The sequence below is a fragment of the Oreochromis niloticus genome, linkage group LG18 (assembly GCF_001858045.2).
Source record: "Oreochromis niloticus isolate F11D_XX linkage group LG18, O_niloticus_UMD_NMBU, whole genome shotgun sequence".
Lineage (NCBI taxonomy): Eukaryota > Metazoa > Chordata > Actinopteri > Cichliformes > Cichlidae > Oreochromis > Oreochromis niloticus.
The window spans coordinates 38399351-38425432 of record NC_031982.2 but is presented as its reverse complement, the minus strand read 5'-3'; the positions used below and the strand labels follow the sequence as shown (position 1 = coordinate 38425432).

At 42.5% G+C, this 26082-nt stretch overlaps 1 protein-coding gene and 2 gene segments (V, D, J or C); 2 read left to right on the top strand and 1 right to left on the bottom strand.

The window, feature by feature from the left end:
• Window positions 1–26082, bottom strand: part of LOC102080905 (zinc finger protein 260) — a 203771-nt gene that overhangs the window by 141886 nt on the left and 35803 nt on the right. The gene's annotated exons all lie outside the window — the stretch shown is intronic.
• Window positions 1–26082, top strand: part of LOC112842855 (T cell receptor alpha variable 3-like) — a 37707-nt gene that overhangs the window by 5765 nt on the left and 5860 nt on the right.
• Window positions 17293–18025, top strand: LOC112842857 (T cell receptor alpha variable 38-2/delta variable 8-like). The segment is given in 2 exon segments: window positions 17293–17533; window positions 17624–18025. Coding segments are annotated over 2 exon segments (435 nt in total).

Below are 26082 nucleotides of genomic sequence, written 5' to 3'. Positions count from 1 at the left end.
AGAACACTGATCAATGGCCATGAGTACCATTCACAGAGAGTTGGGGAATGGCTGCAATCACAGCATTGTAAGATGGCGAAAGATGTACCCTTAAGATGTACCCTTGCTATCCTACCCTGGAACACCACCAAGCCATTGGTTCAGATATGTGGATGACACCTGGGTGAAAATCAAATCTCAGGACGTACTACATTTCACGGATCACATTAACTCGGTGGACCAACACATCAAATTCACCAGGGAGGATATGAAAAGTGGCAGGTTAGCCTTCTTAGACTGTGAGATTTCCATCAGTAATGGGGGACATCTAAAAGCTGACGTGTACCGTAAACCTACACATACGGATCAGTATCTAAGGTTTGACTCTCATCATCCACTGGAGCACAAACTGGGTGTCATCAGGACGCTACAACACAGAGCGAACACCATCCCCACTGACACAGCGGCCAGGGAGGCAGAAGAACAGCACATCAAGAAGGCCCTGAGTAAATGTGGTTATCCCAGCTGGACTTTTGTCAAAGCTGGGAAGGCACCTAAAAAAAGCTCCAGCCGATCCAGGAGAGAAGGACAACCGCTGCCCAGGCGAAAACCTGTAGTGATCCCATATGTGTCAGGAGTATCGGAGCAGCTGAGACGCATTTTTTCTAAACACCGGGTCTCTGTGGCTTTTAAACCCCAAAATACGCTGCGCCAAAAACTGGTCCACCCCAAGGATCGGGTCCCCCGACACAAACAGAGTAACATAGTGTACGCTGTTAAGTGCCAGGAGGATTGCCAGGATTTATACATCGGGGAAACCAAACAACCTCTAGCGAAGCAGATGGCACAACACAGAAGAGCTACCTCATCAGGCCAGGACTCTGCAGTTTATTTACACCTACAGGCCAGTGGACACTCTTTCAACGATGAGGATGTACACATCCTGGACAGGGAAGAACGCTGGTTTGAGCGCGGAGTCAAGGAGGCCATTTACGTGAAAAGGGAAAGACCATCTCTGAATCGAGGAGGGGGCCTAAGGGTCCATCTTTCGCCATCTTACAATGCTGTGATTGCAGCCATTCCCCAACTCTCTGTGAATGGTACTCATGGCCATTGATCAGTGTTCTTTGATCAGTGGGTTTTGGTCAGTGATTGTTGATCAATGGTCATGGGAATTTGCATAATTATGATTAAGGAACTGACCTCACAGCCCATTGTTCCTTCAGTGGGCTGGTTTCAGTCATTATGGAAATGTACTGTTTATAAGATTGAAACCTGCAGTCAGCTGAGACTGAAGAAGTCACTTGGATGAGTGACGAAACGTTTCTCCCACAAAACGCTACGTCCAGATGAACAGATTCAACTTTTGGAGAATGGAAAAAACACAAACTTGTCCTAAAACCTCTCATGTTTAGCTGTTTTCCACTTTTTCTTTGGTCATTTTAGCCTTTTTGGCCAGGGTGAAGGGAGTATCTGCCATCAAACAAGAAGACAGCCGCATGTAACTACGACGGTGTTTGCTAGTTCACCTTACATGCATTAATGTAATAACGTGGTTAGCGTACTCAACGTTAATTACACACGAACAACATGAAGCTACTCACGCAGAGAAGAACGGCTGCTGCTGCTATCATCATCCTCATCATTTCTGCTACGCTGACAGGGCTAGGGGCCAGGACTCTACTCTTTGGGTTGTTGGGGGATGTTGCTAACTCCGGGTCCGATAACAGGCACCACACCCGCAGTAGATGTGCACGGTGTGAGGTCTCGCAGCAAGCTATCAAACACGGCGCATTTCTCGGCTTTAAAAAAAAACGCTATGCGTCGCCAGGTGTTTCATCAGATTCGAGGTGTTACCTCCTTTGACAGTATCACAGTATCAGCTTAAAGCACTTGTTGCAGGCTGCTGAGTTTGCATCTTTTGCTGTGAAGTACAGCCAGACTTTTGACTGCTTCGCCTTGGGCATTTTTAATCTGTTGCTCTGATGATTTTTAATGTTGCATCTGTGGCATGTTATTTTTTTGTGTAACATAAGGATTAATGTGTTTAATCAATCATGTTTATTGATCCATCTCTTCCTCTGCATGTTCTGTTCTTCCTCAGAGTGTAAAGGAGAAGACAAAGTGATCCAGGAACAAGGAGCTGCTGAAGGAGACACAGTTACACTTGGATGTAGATATGGGACTAATATTTACTCACATGCGTATATATTCTGATACAAACAAAATGTTTTATGGCGAGACAGTACAGGAACAGCGGATAATGCACAAAAAGATTTGATGCTAAAATCAACAAAACAGAAAAGTCTTATCAAGTCTTATGGGTCAGCTTCTTCACTTTTATTGCTTTATGTACCTCCTCATTCTACCACCAGACCTGTTTCTCGATGTATTTTCTCCCTGGTTTTGTTGAACCAACGGTGTCCTCCGCAATGTTGTGGATGTACTCCACTGCTTCAGTCCACATCTTCTCGGCATGTTGGTCAGTGTTCGTTGCAAGTGAGATGAACATGGTTGTTAGTTCCTCCTTGCGCTCCTTCCCCTTCCACCATTTGAATCGTTTTGGTCCTGTCCGGCATCATCAGCTTTGCTTGATGATCTTCGTATCCATGACGAGTAGACGGTGCTGGGGAACCACGGATTGATATGAATTACTTTGGTGTCCGTCACCTGTTTCAGGTCTCTCCGCCGGACCATCCAATAGTCGATCTGAGTCGCATGGCCGCCGCTGGTGTAGGTGGCTAAGTGCGATAGCCGTTTCTTAAAGAATGTGTTGGTAATGGCCATATCGTGCGCCGCCGCAAAGTCAAGGATATGTACTCCATCATCGTTCCTCACGCCGAGGATTGTCCCCCATGGCACTGTGGGTAGCTGCCCCTGTTTGATCCCACGTGGCCATTCAGATCGCCTCCGATTAGGATGTGTTAATCCGAGGCAACGATCCCTATGATCCTGTCCAACTTGTCCCAAAATTCATCTTTCCTTCCATTGCTGCAGCCAGTCTGTGGTGCGTAGCAGGTCACAACGTTAACGTCAGCTGTTCCTAGTTCGATTCTGATAGACATTAATCGATCAATCCAATCGATTTTGCCTGTTAAGTAGTGATGCATTTACCACAGGTAAAGCTGCTTGGCTTTTCACACAGTCTAACAAAGAATCCTCTTAACTAAATCTTTTCCCACAGGTTGTGCAAAAGAAGAGCTTCTCACCTGTATGGATTCTGTTATGTAGAGACATGTGGGACTTACGCCTAAAGGATTTTCTGCAGCCATCACATTTTAAAAACTTTTTTACCTGTGTTAGTGTTAGACTGACTCTGTGGAAAGTTTTGTGCATTGTTACTGCTTCCTTCCTGATCATGGCTCATGGCTAGTTATTAGAGATGAGCTGATTGTTGTCTGATTCTGGTTCACTGTGGTCTCTTTCCTCAGCAACAGTCAGCTCCTTTAGTCCCAGCTGCTCTCCCTCCTGACCAGAGATGGGACGTGTTACTGTAATCTGATTACTTTTTCCAAGTAATGAGTAATGTAAGGGATTACTATTGCAAAAACGGTAATTAGATTACCGTTACTTTCCCGTAGGAACGCTGCGTTACTGTGTTACTAAAACTGTGAGTTTTTTGCGAGAATGTCTCATGACAGTGACGTAAGCGAGTGCGACCTTCGTGACAACAGCTGTCTGCAGATCAACAATGGATAATATATCGAGTGTGGGAGAGAGTATGACCGTGCAGCGTTCAAAGTGTGGAAGTACTGACCTTACTTTGAGTTTGATTCCATAAAAAGTGACAAAAACATTAGTGTCCGTTGTGCGTGGGAAGAAAACTTCTTTTTACAGCGAACCCCCCCCCAACCTCCAAGCAAGCACCGAGTAGCTACCAGGGAAATTCACAGAGAAACTCGCGGATTCTTCCACTGACCGCTGCGGCACACCTGCACCAGGGCAAACCTCCGCCTACCCCAGTCCTGCTTTACAGGTGAAAATAGAGCAACAGGACCGCTAGTCTTTGATTTTATTTATTTTCTGCTGTGTTTTACTTTCATCTATTTGAAAGACTGAGTGTAAACATAAAAAATAATTTTATTTTATGTGCTGGAATGTGCAGAAAATAGGTTTAAATGTTAAACAAATTTTCTTCCAGTCAGAGAATGTTGCATATAATTTAATGTTTGCTTGATGCATAAAGTTAAAAGATTAAAACTAATAAAACAACTTTTGAAAAAAGAGACTTTTCCATTTGATTACATTTTGTATGGATTATACAGAAAAAGTAGAATTGGGCTGAAAGATCTATCACTTTATCACCTATTCAGGTTGTAAATCTTGTTTTTTTAAAAGTAACTAAGTAATTAATTACTTTTGAAAATAAGTAATCAGTAAAATAACGGGATTACTTTTGGGGGTAAGTAATCAGTAATTAGTTACTGATTACTTTTTTCAAGTAACTTGACCAACACTGCTCCTGACTGCTGCAGGTTCTTTTTTATTTTCATTTTGACATACAGTATTAACACAATTGATCTAAAATCAGACAAAAAACATAGAATCTGAGTAGAAGTTATATTTTTTACTGTAACAACCACAAACATGTTTATTGAATCATATTTCATAACTTTAAATGCAAATGTAAATTGTCAATTTTAAAATCCTATGCACAAGTTTTGTATAGGATTTGTTTTTTTGCAAACAACAAAGCTATTGCAGCCATTTACCTTTTACCCCCCTTTTTTTTAATAACCATTTCAAACTATTTACATAACAATCAGGTGTCAGACGTCTGTTTGTTGAAAAATAGTAACGCGACCACATTTTCTTGTTAGTAAGTGTAACAGCGTTGTAACAATAGGAATAGTAATTAGTTAAATTACTCGTTACTGAAAAACGTAATGCAGTTAGTAACGCCTTTACTTGTATTTCTATTCCCATCACTGGTGAGAACCTCCTCCTTACATACATGCAACTATGGGACGTCTGGACAAATTGAGAAAAAAGCAAAGAAAACTAATGTGATGATAGAAAAGCACATGTAAGCACATCCATCCATCCATCCATCCATCCATCTTCATCCGCTTTATCCGAGGCCGGGTCGCGGGGGCAGCAGCCTAAGCAGAGAAGCCCAGACCTCCCTCTCCCCAGCCACCTCCTCCAGCTTATCCGGGGGAATACCAAGGTGTTCCCAGGCCAGCCGAGAGATATAATCTCTCCAGCGTGTCCTGGGTCTGCCCCGGGGCCTCCTCCCGGTGGGACATGCCCGGAACACCTCACCCAGGAGGCGCCCAGGAGGCATCCTTGTCAGATGTCTGAACCACCTCAACTGGCTCCTTTCGATGTGGAGGAGCAGCGGCTCTACTCTGAGCCCCTCCCGGATGGCCGAACTTCTCACCCTATCTCTAAGGGAGAGGCCAGCCACCCTTCGGAGGAAGCTCATTTCTGCCACTTGTATCCGCGATCTCGTTCTTTCGGTCACTACCCACAGCTCGTGGCCATAGGTGAGGGTAGGGACGTAGATCGACCGGTAAATTGAGAGCTTCGCTTTTACACTCAGCTCCCTCTTCACCACGACGGACCGGTGCAGCGTCCGCATCACTGCAGCCGCAGCACCAATCCGTCTGTCGATCTCCGGCTCCCTTCTCCCATCACTCGCGAACAAGACCCCGAGATACTTGAACTCCTCCACTTGGGGCAGGAACTCATCCCCGACCCGGAGTGGGCACTCCACCCTTTTCCGGCTGAGAACCATGGCCTCAGATTTGGAGGTGCTGATCCTCATTCCCGCTGCTTCACACTCGGCTGCGAACCGCTCCAGTGCGAGCTGGAGGCCTTCACTCGATGAAGCCAACAGAACCACATCATCCGCAAAAAGCAGAGATGAGATTCTGAGGCCACCGAAGTGAAAGCCCTCCGCCACTTGGCTGCGCCTAGAAATCCTGTCCATAAAAATTATGAACAGAACCGGTGACAAAGGGCAGCCCTGGCGGAGCCCATCACCCACCGGTAACGAGTCCGACTTATTGCCGGCAATGCGAACCAAACTCTTGCAACGGTTGTATAGGGATCGAATGGCCCGTAGCAATGGGCCAGACACCCCATAATCCCGCAACACCTCCCACAGGACACCCCGACGGACACCTTACCTTATCCTCTCCGTGAATCGCTACCTTATCGTGGTGGAGGGGTTTGTGTGTCCCAGGGATCCCAGGGGCTATGTTGTCTGGGGGCTTTTGCCCCCTGGTAGGGTCTCCCATGGCAAATTGGTCCTGGGTGAGGGACCAGACAAAGAGCGATTCAGAAGACCCTTATGAAGAAAACATCGAGGGAACAGTTTACCCTGCCCGGGATAGGGTTTCCGGGGCCCCGCCCTGGAGCCAGGCCCGGGGAGGGTGCGCGAGGGCGAGCGTCTGGTGGCTGGGCCTTAGTCCATGGGGCCCGGCCGGGCACAGCCCGAAGAGGAGACATGGGCCCATCCTCCCGCAGTCCCACCACCCGCAGGAGGCGCCATAGGGGTCGGGTGCATTGTGTGCTGGGCGGCGGCCAGGAGCAGAGGCCCTGGCGGACTGATCCCCAGCTGCCAAGACTGGCAATAGGGACATGTAAGCACATATATTGAAATCTAGAAATATGGACAAATTTATTAAACCCCCAAAATATGACTATCCAGAGTTGGGACCAGGAAGCAGAGTTGCAGTCATATACGCCTCTCTGCAGCCCCTCCCCCCCCTAAAAAAAACCAAAACAGTCCATTGAGACTGTGTCAGCTCCCAAACAGACAAAAAAACAAACAAACTACAAACGAGCAAATAATGACTTAAACATGAAATAAATCACAAAGAAAGAACAATACAGTATCCACATCTGAACCAAAGAGTAAAACAGTGAAATGTGGATTATTAAATATTAGGTCTCTCTTCTCCAAGTCTCTGTTAGTACATGACTTAATAATTGATCAACAAATCAGCACCTGCGCTCTGCTTGCTGATCTCATATCAAATTTGTACACAGAATACGCTTATGATTGAATTATGCTTTTATATTTAATCTTTGTCTCAGTTTCAAACCCTTAAACACCAGCAGCTGAAAGAAAAAAAGAAACAAAAACTGTCAGAGCAGCTTATGTTTAGGAAAATAACTGGAATTTAACCTAGTAGCTGGTTTCAGAGAAAAGAGGTCCTAAGAATGAAGTGACCAATCATCGTGTTCATACGGATCAACCCTCCTATGAACACATGAGTAGTAATATACCTATACTTTTTTTGCCCCCCCACACCCCCACCCCACCCGCATCCCCCTGCACGTTCATGTGAGTGCATGTGCGCGTGAACGGACTTTGTACATGCTTGTGAGTTCAGGGGTCATATGAGTTTACATGTGTTTAATAGCGTTTTATTTAATGAAACCATTATGTGTTTTAATTAAGCTGTTTTAAAGGATTGTATAGGTCTCTGAGTTCTGTTATTTAGACATAGATGATTTAATTTAACTAGTTTAGGGGTATTTTGCTTTTTCTTTAGTGCTTCGGACAGTCACAGGAGCAAATGGTTTTTAAACAGAAAGTTTTTTTTTCACCTTCTAAAACCATGTATTCCCACACAGCCACACTATCACTGTAACAACCCTCAATGTTCCTTTAATGCAGACAGTCCTATAATTATCTACTAGTCACAAACACACATAGATGATTTAACTGTTTTAGGAGCATTTTGCTTTTTCTTTAGTGCTCTGAAACACACAGGGGGTAATAGTTTCAAACAGAATGCCACAAACAGCAGGTATTCCTTTAGAAATAAACTCTGATACTTCTAAAACTTCAGATTCTTAATTCTGCAACAGTTAGACAGAGGGGGGTTACAGTTAGACCCCTGACAGTCAGCAGAAGAGGTCATCCTTATCAAGAGCATCTCAACTGTACTTCCATAGTTTTCATCACAAACAGTGTCCTTTATCTTATCATGTCAGAGGTCAACTGAAACCAGGTCCAACAGAGCCACCAAAGGTTTTCACCTTTTATCTTTCCATTACACTTTCTACTGACCAACCGATCCTCCAAACAGGTTTCACCTGTTGCTTACACCCCCACACCTTTATCTCTGCATCTCAGAGGTCGACTGAAACAAGCCCCACCTATATAAAAATGCCCTAATCAGGCACACTAACCCTTTACAACGACCCTTGAGAGCATAACACTTCGTTCATCAGCACGGCCAGCAAACCTAAGAGCGTTCTTTTAACATGGACAACATATATGGTAGGTAAAACAAGACTATTAATGGATTCTTAAATTTATACACCAGTATATCATAAAATATTCAAACTGTTTTCTTTTCTAAACAAAAGCCTGATTTTTAAGAACTCGGCACACTGGGACACTCCACATTCCACTTACACAAGGTTTGTGTTTCTTCTTCTCACACAAAACAGTTTGTGCCTCATTGTTTAGAAGCAATCTTACCTGTTTCACACATAGTAACATTAAAATGTGTATTTCTCTTTCTTTCTACAGGATCACAAAGCTATATAGGGCAAACAACACCTCTAAAAAACACAAGGTAAATACAGTGTTACACATGTTTTAAATATGTGTGTGTGTGTGTGTGTGTGTGTGTGTGTGTGTGTTTTGTTTAAACCTTGTATTAACTGTGCTAACCCCCCCGGGTACAGGTTCAATAAGTTGTCCAGAAAAACCTACAGAAGCGGGGGCAATAAGACCAAGCCTTACGTTAGGTATGTATACAAGTCTCTATACATGACACTCAATTTAAAGGAAAAAAGGTTTTAAATATTTACAAATGTTCTAATACACCAGGCCCATCCGGAATAACACAGAACAAAGTGTGAGTATAGGCATAAATAAATCAAAAGAGCCAAACACATCCTGCTTTTGAAATGATACACCATATATATATATATATATATATATATATATATATATATATATATATTTATATATATATATATATATATATTTATATATATATATATATATATATATATATATATATATATAATATTTCTAACACCCATCTATCTCCACAGCGATCACACAACCCCTTACCACTACGGGCCCCTTGAAGACCCCTTGATGTTTTTGGAATATTTACATGATATTGAACTCCCAGAACAACAACAAGAAAAACCACAACCTTTGGACAACGTCGGAGAATCGGAAGAATTCTTCATCACCGGGCCACACATACCAGCGAGTGAGTAGCTACCTAGTGATTTCAGCGATGTTTTCGAGTACAGTCTATCAGATTTCAACATAAATGACATACCCGACACGCCAGAATGTCTCAGAAACAACAACAGTGATTCAGACATAGGTTTTGAAGAAGGAGGCATAACAGACTCACAAATATCACAGGCATATGACGCATACTTAAATGCAGCAAACCCCTCTACTTTTGAACAGAGCCATTATGCTTCAAAAAATGATATATTATCTTTGATCGATGCTAAACTTAGTCAACATCAACAAGAAATAGCAGCTAAACTTAACCAGCAACAACAAACAGTACAGGTGAACTTGCAAGAAATAGTAGCTAAACTCAACCAAGATCGAGAAGCAGCACAGGGCAACTTGCAAGAAATAGCACGGGGTCTAACTAGTATCCAGCAGGCAATAAACGAGACCTCAGGTTTATTACGTCTCATTAATACCACCATTCTAAATAGGTGACTTTTAAAATCCACATCATGGACCCACCCTGTAAATTATTCAAACACAATGATGGTACCGCCACTCGAGCTAAATGGTTCGACTTTGAGTCTTTTAACCAGGCGGCTGCACAATTAGTAAGCAATTGTCAAGTTTTGCATGCAACACTTAGTAGGCTCGCTGCAGCACGCAGTGGTGTGTCTAATGAGCATCCTTGTCCAACTCATTCTGAACCCGTTGCTGATGATGCTGCTGATCATGCATCCGAAACACATCCGGATTTGACCGTTGCCACGGATGTTACTGTTGCACAGACGGTTGTTACTCAGACTCCCGGTGATTGTCTTATTACCGAGCCTTCTTTCACCCCTGAATGGGTGGGTGCACCCAGAGCACATGCTTATCAGGGGGCTGATGCTACTGTATCTGTTGCTGTTGCTGACGCATCACCACACAGCCCCTCAAACAATGGAAATTCCTCAAGTGTTAACCATTCACAAACACATGCTGCAGTAGTTGAGCCCATTGTTCAGTCTGGATCTGGCAGTCACAGTCAGCTTAGCATCAGAGAGATACCTAATTTCATCGCCCGAGAATTGCGCGAGCGCCTTGATTTTAGGGACATAAGTCTTGATGATCCAGAACAAGTGCCAGAAAGAGTTAGAAGCTGCTTAGCTAATGTGATAGATAGAGCAGTGGCAGGATCTCAGCAGGGTTGTGTTCTAAATGTGGTCCTGCGTGGGCCCTCGTTGGCTTCTGATGTTCAACCTGTTTTAAATCCTGATGATCAGTATGACCCTGACCTGTTTCTTGACCAAATAGCACAAGTTATGCAAAGTAACGATGAATCTATCGGTGATGATGAATTAGAGTTTATTGTCATGGTTGCACAAAATAGTAGTGGTGGGGCTCGCTTAAAACTGGCAAACATCCCTCATGATGACATTCTCTCAAAGAAGGGTAAACATTTGTACACACCAAACAATACGCACAACAGTTTGTGCTTCTCCCTTTGTATAGCACATTCATTAAACCCAACAGCCCCAGAGCATGAAAAATATGCTACTGCTAAACAGTTACATGCTCAAGTAGGTCTATGCGACACACAGACAGTATCATTCTCAGATGTCTGCAAATTTGAGAAGCACCTAAACATTAAGATAGTAATCTATTATCACGCAGCAGGGCGTAAACGTCTGCATACTTTTTTCACACAAGATGATCCAAATCCAAACACTGTAATGCTGTACTTACACAATGAACACTATCACCTGATTGAAAAGCCAACAGCTTTTCTCGGGGCAGCCTATGTGTGTAATTTTTGTTGCAATACATATGAATCACCGCTCTATCACAGCTGTAAACATAGATGCAACATATGTTTCACACTCTGTCACCACCACAGAGGTTCAGCCGTGAAATGCAGCGACTGTAACCGAGTCTGCAAATCACAACACTGTTACCAACAACACAAATTACCAGAAATAAAACACAACATGGTCCCATGTGACAATATGAAGCATTGCATGAGTTGTGGTGTCACATATAAAGAATCAAAGAAATCACCACACAGATGTGTCCAGCCTAAATGCGAGCACTGCCGCGAGCCTAAATTAGCCGGGGACTCTGAGCATCAGTGTTTCATACAGCCTGTTGAACAACAGAAGCCTTGTGATAAATATATTTTATATGATTTTGAGACACGGTATCACAACGGCAGACATGAGGCCAACTTTGTGTGTGCGTCTGATCTGAAGGGCAACAAGTTCTCATTTAATACGTTAAAATGTGTGGCAGCGTTTGTGCAGCATTACAGACGCCCGAGGTTTCGTGGGTACACATTCATAGCACATAACGCATCCGGATTCGATAATTACATACTTTTGGAGTACTTTGTCAAGCAATGTATAACACCTACCGTCACAATGAGAGGGAGTCGTGTGATTTTGATGCATGACAAGGAGTATGACCAGCAGTGGATTGATTCATTCAGCTTTTTGCCCATGGGTCTTGCCAAAATTCCCTCTGCCTTAGGTTTTCAAGACCTACAGAAGGGCCATTTCCCACACAGATTCAACACTAGGGATAACGAGTATTATGTTGGCCCATACCCAGACCCCTCCTTCTATGGCTATGAGCTCATGTCTGAAAGTAGTAAGGCAAGTTTCATGGAATGGTACCAGACTGCCTCACAGAACACCTTTGATTTTCAGGCTGAACTCAGGCGCTACTGTGTTAACGATGTTGATGTCCTGCGTAAAGCATGCAACATATATCGTGACACTCTTCTGGGTTGTACACAAGTTGATCCATTCATGCACACCACCCTGGCTGCATTCAGTATGGGTGTGTATAAAACACTGTTTCTGCCTAGAGACACGCTCACTCTCACGTATGATGGTGCATACGTTGACCAGAATAAGACGTTTTCAAACGTCTCTATTGAATGGCTTCAATATGTGTCCCACACCACCAGCAGAGTGATAAAACACGATCTCAGAGGAGGTGAACAGAGGGTTGGGCCATATTTTGTGGACGGCTTTGACCCCACAAGTAACACGGCTTACGAATTTGCAGGATGTTTTCACCACGTCATGGTGTGTTCAGCAATCCTGCTGAATTGTGTTCCAGTCCCATCGACTGTGTACAAGCGTACAAACAGGCGAATGGCAGGGATGAATCGGTCTGTCTTGAGCCTTATCATCACATCGTCATAGTAGGTGTCAAAGAAATACTCGGACAATTCGTGCAAGCAACTGTGTTGCACCTGACTGGGATGAGATGTTTGACATCCGTAGCATGTATCCTGTAGAAAGTCAATTAGCGCCAACATCACCAGGTGGTGGGTTGCAAGCTTGATGTCGATTATGGTTTCCTCACACAGCCCCGATCCTGTAGGATCCTGCAGCAGCTGTGGAGAGGGGGGAGGAGGTGGTGGGGTCTGGATTAACAGCGATGGGGGCGAGGAGTCTGGTGTGTCTGTGAGGTCCCACGGTTGCATGTCTCCCTCTGAAAAAATGAGAAGAATAAAAAAAAATGTTATATTTTGTTGCATAGATACACACACACACACACACACACGCACACACGCACACACACACACATATTTAACCTACCATTTGGTTCATTTAGTTGTCGGCCGGCCTTATGATTTTAGGTTTGCACAGGGTAGAAGGCAAGACAGTCTTCGGGCAAGTCGCAAAATCATCAAAAATAAGGCGTTTTCTAATACCCTCGTACGCAGTGTTGAGTCTATCTCTCTTGATGGCATCGTCAACCTTGCTAAACATACGTAGCATAGCTCTCCAGTCGCACCACTGTATAAAAAACATATCCTTAAATCATGTAGTGCGCTCTTCTATGCTCAGAGGGTAAGGATTTAACCTCCAGTTTTCAACTCCTCTGGCAGCTATAAAACTTTCCCTGTCATCACATACACTGAGAAAAATAAAGTCATCGGGGCTACGGTTAAAACGATCAGCCTCGACCCTGTAAAGCTCTGGGCCTGTTGGACTGTTCCACTGGGAAACATACAGCATCTCTGGGAAGCCCACATTGTCTAAGTCCGCACAAACAACAGTGCGAAAGAGTTTCCAGTTTCTAGTAGACATGCGTTGTGACTCCCCCCAAAAGACTCCCTCACCACAATCTACACGAAGTATAACTGCTCCATTGGTATATTTAACGGTATACACATACCCATTACTGCCTCGATATTCTAACTTAAATTCAGTCCCATCTACGACGTTTTCACAGCGTTGCTTTTTGCGATGAGGGCCCCGGCATACGCCTGTAGACGTACCTAGAGCGGCTGTGGCTTGGGCGATGTCCTGGCTGCTCGTCATGGTTGATACAGATGTCATCCTGCACTCCTTAGTTAGAGGTGTTCTTTAGGTTGCGCTGTTGATGCTCCAAATGGCGAAAGAGTCCGTTTTATATGTATTGGACCAGCCCACTAGGAGGTGTCATTACCACCCCAGGGGGTTGGCCTTGGTTTCAGTTGGCCTCTGAGATGGCAAAAAAAGTATACAGTGGCTTGCAAAAGTATTCGGCCCGCTTGAACTTTTCCACATTTTGTCACATTACAGCCACAAACATGAATCAATTTTATCGGAATTCCAGGTGAAAGACCAATACAAAGTGGTGTACACGTGAGAAGTGGAACGAAAATCATACATGATTCCAAACATTTTTTACAAATAAATAACTGAAACGTGGGGTGTGCGTAATTATTCAGCCCCCTGAGTCAATACTTTGTAGAACCACCTTTTGCTGCAATTCCAGCTGCCAGTCTTTTAGGGTATGTCTCTACCAGCTTTGCACATCTACAGACTGAAATCCTTGCCCATTCTTCTTTGCAAAACAGCTCCAGCTCAGTCAGATTAGATGGACAGCGTTTGTGAACAGCAGTTTTCAGATCTTGCCACAGATTCTCGATTGGATTTAGATCTGGACTTTGACTGGGCCATTCTAACACATGGATATGTTTTGTTTTAAACCATTCCATTGTTGCCCTGGCTTTATGTTTAGGGTTGTTGTCCTGCTGGAAGGTGAACCTCCGCCCCAGTCTCAAGTCTTTTGCAGACTCCAAGAGGTTTGTGTAGAACCAGCTGTAAAACTCAGAAACCAGTCTTACTTGTTATCATCTATCGTCCACCTGGGCCTTACACAGAGTTTCTCTCTGATTTCTCAGACTTTTTATCTGATTTAGTGCTCAGCTCAGATAAAATAATTATTGTGGGTGATTTTAACATCCATGTAGATGCTAAAAATGACAGCCTCAACATGGCATTTAATCTGTTATTAGACTCAATTGGCTTCTCTCAAAATGTAAAAGAACCCACCCACCACTTTAATCACACTCTAGATCTTGTTTTAACATATGGCATAGAAACTGAACATTTAACAGTGTTTCCTGAAAACCCTCTGCTGTCTGATCATTTCCTGATAACATTTACATTTACAATAATCCCAATAAATCACCAGTGTGTGAATGTGTGTGTGAATGGGTGGATGACGAGTAAAAGCGCTATATAAATACAGGCCATTTACCATTTTACCATTTAATTGATTACACAGCAGTGGAGAGTAGACTTTATCACAGTAGATGTCTTTCTGAAAGCGCTGTAGCCTATTGTTGGCCAAGTTACTTGAAAAAAGTAATTAGTTACTAATTACTGATTACTACTCCAAAAAGTAATCCCATCACTTCACTGATTACTTGTTTTTAAAAGTAATTAGTTACTTAGTTACTTTTCAAAAACATCATACACAACCTGAATACGTAAAAAAGAAATAGACCTTTCAGCCTAATATTTTTTATGCATACTCCATGATATAAAACTCAATCAAAAGGAAAAGTCTCTTTTTAAAAACTGTTTTATTAGTTTTAATCTTTTAACTATATGTGACACGCATAATTATATGTGACAGTCCTTGACTTGAAGAAGTTGTTTAACATTTAAATAAATTTTCTGCACATTCCAGCATATAAAATTAAATAATATATTGTGTTGCACTCACGCTTTCACATAGATGCAAGTAAAACACAGCAATAAATAAATAAAATCAAAGATTCAGCAGCACTGAGTCCTGTCACTCTTAAATCTATTTTCACCTGTTTAGCAGGAGTGGGGCAAGTGGAGGTTTGCCTGGTGCTGCAGCGTTCCTGTCAGTGGGGGGATGCGGGGGTTTCTCTGTTAATGCCACATTCCCGTGGCAGCGTGCTCGGTACTTGTTCAGGTACGATATGTGGCTCAAGAGTTGGGAGTTCGCCTTGTAATCGGAAGGTTGCCGGTTCGAGCCCCGGCTTGGACAGTCTCGGTCGTTGTGTCCTTGGGCAAGACACTTCACCCGTTGCCTACTGGTGGTGGTCAGAGGGCCCGGTGGCGCCAGTGTCCGGCAGCCTCGCCTCTGTCAGTGCGCCCCAGGGTGGCTGTGGCTACAACGTAGCTTGCCATCACCAGTGCGTGAATGGGTGGATCAGAATCAGAATCAGAATCAGAAAGGGTTTTATTGTCAAATGTTGAGCAGGTTTACAACATTAGGAAATTGCTGCGGTACTTAGTGCGAACATACTGTCGTATAATGCTTAAATAGACATAAAAATAAGAATTAAAAGTGCTAAGTAGTTAGATATATACATGAATGCAGGTGGTGATCAGGTCCAAACATGGAATGATGCAGTGAACACAGTGTAGGGTCACGTGTTAGTGGTGGGAACAGTCATGTGGTTATTGTTCATGAGTCCAACAGCAGAGGGGAAGAAACTGTTCTTATGGCGAGAGGTTCTGGTGCGAATGGACCGGAGCCTCCTGCCTGAGGGGAGCAGGTCAAACAGACTGTGTCCAGGGTGAGAAGGGTCAGCTGTGATCTGAGCTGCACGCCCCAGTGTCCTGGAGGTGTACAGGTCCTGCAGAGATGGGAGTCTGCAGCCAATCACCTTCTCAGCAGAGCGCACAACACGCTGTAGTCTCTGTTTGTCCCTGATAGTGGCTCCAGCGTACCACACGGTGATGGAGGAGGTGAGGGTGGACTCGATGATTGCGGTGTAGAATCGCATCATCGTCTGTGTTGGCAGGTTGAATTTCTTCAGCTTCCTCAGGAAATACATCCTCTGCTGGGCTTTCTTTATGACGGAGGTGATGGTGGGCTCCCACTTCAGGTCCTGGGTGATGGTGGTACCCAGGAAGCGGAATGAGTCCACAGAGGTGATGGGGGTGTCAGTCAGGATGATGGGGGGGAGTGGGGCTGTGTGCTTCCTGAAGTCCACAATAATCTCCACTGTCTTCTGGGCGTTCAGCACCAGGTTGTTGTGGCTGCACCAGGACACCAGATGACTGGGTGTGTAAAGCGCTTTGGGGTCCTTAGGGACTAGTAAAGCGCTATACAAATACAGACCATTTGAAATTTAATGTTTTGCAGTCGAAAGAAGTTTTCTTCACATGCAGAGTGTACAGTGGACACTAATGTGTGTGTCACTTTTTATGGAATCAATCTCAAAGTAAGGTGAGCATGTCTAAGCTTTAAACGGTGCATGGTCGTACTCTCTCCATCACTCCATATTATCCAATGCACACGTTACACCCTTGTACGTCATTGTCACGAGACACTCTCACAAACAAAATCATGGTTTAGTAACGCAGCATACCTTTTTTTTTACAATAGTAATCCCTTACTTTACTCGTCACTTGAAAAAAGTAATCAGATTACAGCTAACGCATTACTGCCCATCTCTGGTCCAGGCTAAACTGACTCATTTGCAGCACTGTTGTTTCCCTGGTGCAGGCCAATTGTGGTAGCTATGGTCACTGCTAGGTGAGGACCTGCTCACATGAGGGAATATTTTTTTCAGATTAAAGTTGTTAAATTTAGAAAGAAGTAAGATGGTGGCACAGGTAAAACTTTCAAAGGGAAAACGTTTTGGGGTTTTTTTTGTACCTTATTTGCAGGAAAATTTAGCAAAACCTTAAGCAGCTTTGATCAGATTTTACTGATATTCTGTTTTCTATATGCTGTCCCACTGACCAATCAAATGAAAGGTAATTTCCATCACAGTGCAGCAAACTAACCAGTGTATCGTGCACTGACCTGCAGAAGACTTTCATGCAACTTTTAAATATCACAGTTAAGTCTGTTAAACCTGCTTCCTGGAACATAAACAAAGCAGAGCAGCAGAAAGACGTGCTGAGTGTAAAGCTGTCAGCAGGGGGAATAACACAGGGCTGTGAATGAGTCCTGTCACTGTGATCAGGCTCCTCCTTCTAATCCACCAACTTAGTGTTGATGAAGACTAAACAGAGAGATCACAGCTTCTTTATACTTGCTGTAGCTCACAGTTACTCTACACTGCAGATATGACGCCTCTGTTCATCTCAGTGCTGCTGGCTGCTATGTGCCTCGGTATGAACACAACTCTGTTTCTTTGATATCAATCCAACATTGACATGATTCTTTAACAGCACACTGATACTGTTTGTTGGTGTTTTACAGAATGCAGAGCACAAAAAGACAACGTGCTGCAAGCAAAAGGAGAAGAGACTGCTGCTGCAGGAGGCACAGTAACACTTCACTGTCTCTATAACAGCAGTGGAACAAATAATTATCTCTTCTGGTACAAACAGGATGGAAACAACAGCCCCAAATTCATCCTGATGCGTATCAGCAGGGATGATGGAAAGACAGCAGAAGAGTTCAAGGAGAGATTTTCATCCACACTGGATTCCAGCATCAGATCAGTTCCTCTGAAAATCCAGAAGCTTCAGCTGTCTGACTCTGCTGTGTACTACTGTGCTCTGCAGCCCACAGTGACAGGAAACAGCAAAACTCTGTACAAAAACCTTTGGAGCAAAGACAACAGAATACTCCACAACATCCACTAGAGGGAGCCACACACTGTTAAACCTCTGATTCTTGTGTCATTGGACTGATGACAAAGACAACAGAGAAATGAAGCAGTAAAGATCAGAGACAGAGACAGAGCTGCTGTGGAAGCACAAAACTATTTGATTGGCTGAGCTATTAAACTGGCCCCACCCACTGAAGCTGAGCAATGACATTATTTGTTGGTCATTGTGCTGCAGTGGAAGAACATTGTTCATGTGCTGTCTGTCTGGCTTTAATAACTCCAAAGACATGTTGCTGCACCTCTTTTTGCTTCTATCTCACATTATAGGTGAGTTTAAGAACAGGGATTAAAGTTTAGTTGAAGCTGCTGCATTAAGCAGATATACAGACTGCATTTCACTACTTTTCTTCTTTCTTTTTCCAGGACTCACAGCTGGAGACTCAATCACTCCTCAACAAACTGAAGTCACTGAAACAGAAGGAAAATCTGTCACACTCACATGTAGCTATCAGACAAGTGCAAGTGTTGCTGACCTTCACTGGTACAGACATGATTCTGAACTTCAGGCTCCTCAGTTTATACTCAGGAAAGGAGCCAAAGACTACAGTGGTTATGAATATATTCCTGATAAACGATATAGATCAGAAACATCTTCTACATCAACTAATCTGACCATAACAGCCCTAACCCTGGCAGACACAGCTCTCTACTACTGTGCTCTACAAACACAGTGATACAAAGTGTAGAAGAGGCTGTACAAAAACCTGAACACAGATATCTGACTACTCTTCAAAGAGGAGGGAAGTGGTATTCAAAGCACAGCTTCATATCAGATGGATTCTGCTAATTCCTGTTTTATCAGAGTCACTGTGGTTACAGCTGCTAATGAAACACTGTGGGAGGATTCACATGAGCAGCAAATCCACATCAACCACAAACCAACTGTAGGAACGTTCAGACACAATAAAAACTGTCAAACATCCAAAGCTGCTCATTTACACTATTTTATATTTAGTGGATGAGGACATGAAAAAATGCAGCAGAAGCAAAATAAACAGAGTAACAAAGGTTTATCTCTTTAAGTTAAAATCTCTCACATGAAGCTAAAAGTCCAACCAGGAAGACCATCTCATGCTTAGTGCAATATGTTGCTAACAGGGTGTGAATTTCATGCTTAAAACACAAACCTGGATGTAGAATGTCACCAAACAGCCCTGTGTGAAGCTGTAGCTGCTGTAAGCAACAGGCCCATAACTAAAGTCTCTTCTGATCCCAATGAATGGGAAGCTTTGACTCCGTTACATCTTAAGTCTAAATCAGGGATGTCAAAGCTCAGCTTGCTCAGTGTTTGAGTGTCTAAATGAGTCTCACAGTCCTGAATGTGGACTTGAAGCCATTTATAAATATAACTTGTAATTCTTAACTTGTTTGATGAGAGCAGAGAGAGGGAACATGTGGTTTAACAGGATGTACCACCAGATGTGTTGTTTATACAAAGACGTGTGGTATCCACGGAAACGTCAGAATCTCAGCTAAAAGCTCATAAAACAGTTTCAACGACCACCAAACAGCTTTAACAGCAAACGATTAAAGAGCAGATAAACAGATTCAACAAAGAGATGTAAACATAATGAGTAGATCGTTCACCCGGCAGCAGGAACACGGACACGCTGCCCGTGCTGAAACCAGACATCTCACTGATTCAGATGATTAGACCAACATTCACTGAACCAGCATGAAAGAAGACCAAAACTGTGCTTCACATTTGAAAAACATTTTCATGAATTCACTCTTTCTTTGGCTGTTTTGCTTCCACCATGATTCTCTCTCTTTCTGCTTTGAGACTATCAAAAATCTCTCTGTTTTCTGCATTATGTGCTTGCTTATTACACACCAGTCTACCATTGTGTATGCTGCTGTCGGCCGCTGTTTTTGTTTATTCCCAAAAATGGCTTCTGACAAGAAAGCCTCATTTTTGCTTTTCAATACAGAAGAAATTTCAGCTTTCACAAATGATGCCAAACTACAAAGTGCTCAGCTGTGTCTCTAAGAAAAGCTCTGTGACTTTGTGAGAAACAGAAAAGTTTATCTTTTTCACTTTCTGCTATAGAAGTTTTAGATTTTTTACAACTACAGTAAAAAAAAAAAAAAAACTGGACAGTCTGGGCAATGAGCTCCCAGAACTTCTTCTGTCGTTGTATTTCTCACAGTTTAAAGAGTCGTGCTGACAGATTTTTTTTCTGCTTTTTCTTCATGTAACTTATTTACACTGACAGAAAAATTCACCAGTCCTGCCTACTTAACATCAAAGTGGGCTGCATGTGTCATGTGGTGTAAAATGAGTTAGTCAGTTTCTGTCAGTATTTCTAAAAAACTTATATTGACGATGTCATATTTTTATCATGATACGTTATTTTGCATAACTATCTTTATCATCCTTATCACCAAGCCCACCATTATTTCCATTTACCCCTAGTTTATCTTATCCCTCACTACTTAAAACTACCGTGAGCCTCGTTGGATAACAGATAAGCTCAAAGGCAGCTGTCCTCAGCTCTGAGAGGTCCCCACAAAGAAGGAAAAAAATCTTTCCCTCAGGCTGTGGCCTCGTGTGGCTACTTGGCTCAGAGAGCAGAGGTCTCCAAACACCTCTGCAGGTACAGCAGTGTGGTCTTGAGTCACCTCATCCCTTCATGCAGACTTTTTCTTTTTGCTGCCCCTCCTGTGCAGGTATTTAAAAACAAAACCAACCAACCAGTGCATGCTGGTCCTATACCTGCTTACCCTACCTATACAACCTGAGGTTTCCATATCCTATCTTGACTTTTTAATCACCCCCCCCCCCCCCCCCCCAAAAAAAAGAGACGTAATGAAATGAAAAACAGCAGTGAAACAAATAGTGCAATAAAAATATACAAATATATAACAGCTTCAACATCTGCTATTTATTTAAAACCAAACAGCTCATACATGTTATTTCACACCATAAGACACTAATAAAGTAACAGCTGTCAGTTATTTACCTCCCACTGTGTACCATAATATCTCAGTCTGGACCCACATAAAACATAAAACAACGTCTGCTACCCCCCCAAAAACCCATCTCCATTGAGACTGTGTCAGCTCCCAAAAAGACAAAAAACAAACCAAAAACCAGCAATAAACAACTTAAACATAAAAAATCACAAAGAAAGAACAATACAGTATCCACATCTGAACCAAAGAGTAAAACAGTGAAATGTGGATTATTAAATATTAGGTCTCTCTCCTCCAAGTCTCTGTTAGTACATGATTTAATAATTGATCAACAAATCGATTTACTCTGCCTTACAGAAACCTGGTTGCAGCAGGATGATTATGTTAGTTTAAATGAATCAACACCCCCGAGTCATTCTAACTACCAGAAATCTCGAAGCACAGGCCGAGGGGGCGGTGTGGCAGCAATTTTTCACACCAGCCTATTAATTAACGAAAGACCAAGACAGACTTTTAATTCATTTGAAAGCCTGATGCTTAGCCTCGTCCACCCCAGCTGTAAAACTCAGAAACCAGTCTTACTTGTTATTATCTATCGTCCACCTGGGCCTTACACAGAGTTTCTCTCTGATTTCTCAGACTTTTTATCTGATTTAGTGCTCAGCTCAGATAAAATAATTATTGTGGGTGATTTTAACATCCATGTAGATGCTAAAAATGACAGCCTCAACATGGCATTTAATCTGTTATTAGACTCAATTGGCTTCTCTCAAAATGTAAAAGAACCCACCCACCACTTTAATCACACTCTAGATCTTGTTTTAACATATGGCATAGAAACTGAACATTTAACAGTGTTTCCTGAAAACCCTCTGCTGTCTGATCATTTCCTGATAACATTTACATTTACAATAATTGATTACACAGCAGTGGAGAGTAGACTTTATCAAAGTAGATGTCTTTCTGAAAGTGCTGTAACTAAGTTTAAGAATATAATCCACCCACTGTTATCATCTTCAATGCCCTGTACCAACATAGAGCAGAGCAGCTATCTGAACGCTACTCCAACAGAGGTCGATTATCTTGTTAATAATTTTACCTCCTCACTACGTACGACTCTGGATACTGTAGCTCCTGTGAAAACTAAGGCCTCAAATCCAAAGTACCTGACTCCGTGGTATAATTCTCAAACACGTAGCCTAAAGCAGATAACTCGTAAGCTGGAGAGGAAATGGCGTGTCACAAATTTAGAGGATCATCATTTAGCCTGGAGAAATAGTTTGCTGCTTTATAAGAAAGCCCTCCGCAAAGCCAGAACATCTTACTATTCGTCACTGATTGAAGAAAATAAGAACAACCCCAGGTTTCTCTTCAGCACTGTAGCCAGGCTGACAAAAAGTCAGAGCTCTACTGAGCCAACAATCCCTTTAACGTTAACTAGTAATGACTTCATGAACTTCTTCACAAATAAAATTTTTATCATTAGAGAAAAAATTACCAATAATCATCCCACAGATGTAACATTATCTACAGCTACTTTTAGTACCATCAATGTTAAGTTAGACTCTTTTTCTCCAATTGATCTTTCTGAGTTAACTTCAATAATTAATTCCTCCAAACCATCAACGTGTCTTTTAGACCCCATTCCTACAAAACTGCTCAAAGAAGTCCTGCCATTAATTAATGCTTCAATCTTAAATATGATCAACCTATCTCTAATAATCGGCTATGTACCACAGGCCTTCAAGGTGGCTGTAGTTAAACCTTTACTTAAAAAGCATCTCTAGACCCAGCTGTCTTAGCTAATTATAGGCCAATCTCCAACCTTCCTTTCATATCAAACATCCTTGAAAGAGTAGTTGTCAAACAGCTAACAGATCATCTGCAGAGGAATGGCTTATTTGAAGAGTTTCAGTCAGGTTTCAGAGCTCAGCACAGCACAGAAACAGCTTTAGTGAAGGTTACAAATGATCTTCTTATGGCCTCTGACAGTGGACTCATCTCTGTGCTTGTCCTGCTAGACCTCAGTGCTGCGTTTGATACTGTTGACCATAATATCCTATTAGAGCGATTAGAACATGCTGTAGGTATTACAGGTACTGCACTGCAGTGGTTTGTATCATATCTATCTAATAGACTCCAATTTGTACATGTAAATGGAGAGTCCTCTTCACACACTAAGGTCAATTATGGAGTTCCACAGGGTTCAGTGCTAGGACCAATTCTATTTACATTATACATGCTTCCCTTAGGCAGCATCATTAGAAGACATAGCATAAATTTTCACTGCTATGCAGATGACACGCAGCTCTATCTATCCATGAAGCCAGGTAACACACACCAATTAGTTAAACTGCAGGAATGTCTTAAAGACATAAAGACCTGGATGGCCGCTAACTTTCTGCTTCTTAATTCAGATAAAACTGAGGTTATTGTACTCGGCCCTGAAAATCTTAGAAATATGGTATCTAAGCAGATTCTTACTCTGGATGGCATTACCTTGGCCTCCAGTAATGCTGTGAGGAACCTTGGAGTCATTTTTGACCAGGACATGTCCTTCAACGCACATATTAAACAAATATGTAAGACTGCTTTCTTCCATTTGCGCAACATCTCTAAAATTAGAAATATCCTGTCTCAGAGTGATGCTGAAAAACTAGTTCATGCATTTATTACTTCCAGGCTGGACTACTGTAATTCTTTATTATCAGGATGTCCTAAAAACTCGCTGAAAAGCCTTCAGCTAATCCAAAATGCTGCAGCAAGGGTACTGACAGGGACTAGAAAGAGAGAGCATATTTCTCCTGCTTTGGCTTCCCTTCATTGGCTTCCTGTTAAATCCAGAATTGAATTCAAAATCCTGCTCCTCACATACAAGGTCTTAAATAATCAGGCCCCATCTTATCTTAATGACCTTGTAGTACCATATCACCCTATTAGAGCACTTCGCTCTTGCACTGCAGGCCTACTTGTTGTCCTAGAGTATTTAAAAGTAGAATGGGAGGCAGAGCCTTCAGTTTTCAGGCCCCTCTTCTGTGGAACCAGCTTCCAGTTTGGATTCGGGAGACAGACACTATCTCTACTTTCAAGATTAGGCTTAAAACTTTCCTTTTTGCTAAAGCATATAGTTAGGGCTGGACCAGGTGACCCTGAATCCTCCCTTAGTTATGCTGCAATAGACGTAGGCTGCCGGGGATTCCCATGATGCATTGAGTTTTTCCCTTCCAGTCACCTTTCTCACTCACTATGTGCTAATAGACCTCTCTGCATTGAATCATATCTGTTATTAATCTCTGTCTCTCTTCCACAGCATGTCTTTCATCCTGTTTTCCTTCTTTCACCCCAACCGGTCGCAGCAGATGGCCGCCCCTCCCTGAGCCTGGTTCTGCCGGAGGTTTCTTCCTGTTAAAAGGGAGTTTTTCCTTCCCACTGTCGCCAAAGTGCTTGCTCATAGGGGGTCATATGATTGTTGGGTTTTTCTCTGTATTTATTATTGTGCTATCTACTGTACAATATAAAGCGCCTTGAGGCGACTTTTGTTGTGATTTGGCGCTATATAAATAAAATTGAATTGAATTGAATTGAATTGAATTTGTAGCTACAAACCTAACAAATCACCTTCATCAATCGAATCTATCCAGAGTTCAGAGGAAACCATTGATTGGTGTTTCTATATGCTCTCAGTTAAACACCAATTATCAAAAATCAGTGCCAGCAGGAAACCCAGAGAAAAATCTGAAATGGCCAAAAAATTATTTAGTGCGTGCATCTCTAGTTCCAACATACCCTAAGACTTCTCAGCTGTGTGAGTTCTCATGTCCCCCCAAAATATGACTATCCAGAGTTGGGACCAGGAAGCAGAGTTGCAGTCTTACACGCCTCTCTGCAGCTTCTCTCCTCCTGCTACCCCCCCAAAAACCCATCTCCATTGAGACTGTGTCAGCTCCCAAAAAGACAAAAAACAAACTAAAAGCCAGCAACAAACAACTTAAACATAAAAAATCACAAAGAAAGAACAATACAGTATCCACATCTGAACCAAAGAGTAAAACAGTGAAATGTGGATTATTAAATATTAGGTCTCTCTCCTCCAAGTCTCTGTTAGTACATGACTTAATAATTGATCAACAAATCGATTTACTCTGCCTTACAGAAACCTGGTTGCAGCAGGATGAGTATGTTAGTTTAAATGAATCAACACCCCCGAGTCATTCTAACTACCAGAAACCTCGAAGCACAGGCCGAGGGGGCGGTGTGGCAGCAATTTTCACACCAGCCTATTAATTAACGAAAGACCAAGACAGACTTTTAATTCATTTGAAAGCCTGATGCTTAGCCTCGTCCACCCCAGCTGTAAAACTCAGAAACCAGTCTTACTTGTTATCATCTATTGTCCACCTGGGCCTTACACAGAGTTTCTCTCTGATTTCTCAGACTTTTTATCTGATTTAGTGCTCAGCTCAGATAAAATAATTATTGTGGGTGATTTTAACATCCATGTAGATACTAAAAATGACAGCCTCAACATGGCATTTAATCTGTTATTAGACTCAATTGGCTTCTCTCAAAATGTAAAAGAACCCACCCACCACTTTAATCACACTCTAGATCTTGTTTTAACATATGGCATAGAAACTGAACATTTAACAGTGTTTCCTGAAAACCCTCTGCTGTCTGATCATTTCCTGATAACATTTACATTTACAATAATTGATTACACAGCAGTGGAGAGTAGACTTTATCACAGTAGATGTCTTTCTGAAAGTGCTGTAACTAAGTTTAAGAATATAATCCACCCACTGTTATCATCTTCAATGCTCTGTACCAACATAGAGCAGAGCAGCTATCTGAACGCTACTCCAACAGAGGTCGATTATCTTGTTAATAATTTTACCTTCTCACTACGTACGACTCTGGATACTGTAGCTCCTGTGAAAACTAAGGCCTCAAATCCGAAGTACCTGACTCCGTGGTATAATTCTCAAACACGTAGCCTAAAGCAGATAACTCATAAGCTGGAGAGGAAATGGTGTGTCACAAATTTAGAGGATCATCATTTAGCCTGGAGAAATAGTTTGCTGCTTTATAAGAAAGCCCTCCGCAAAGCCAGAACATCTTACTATTCGTC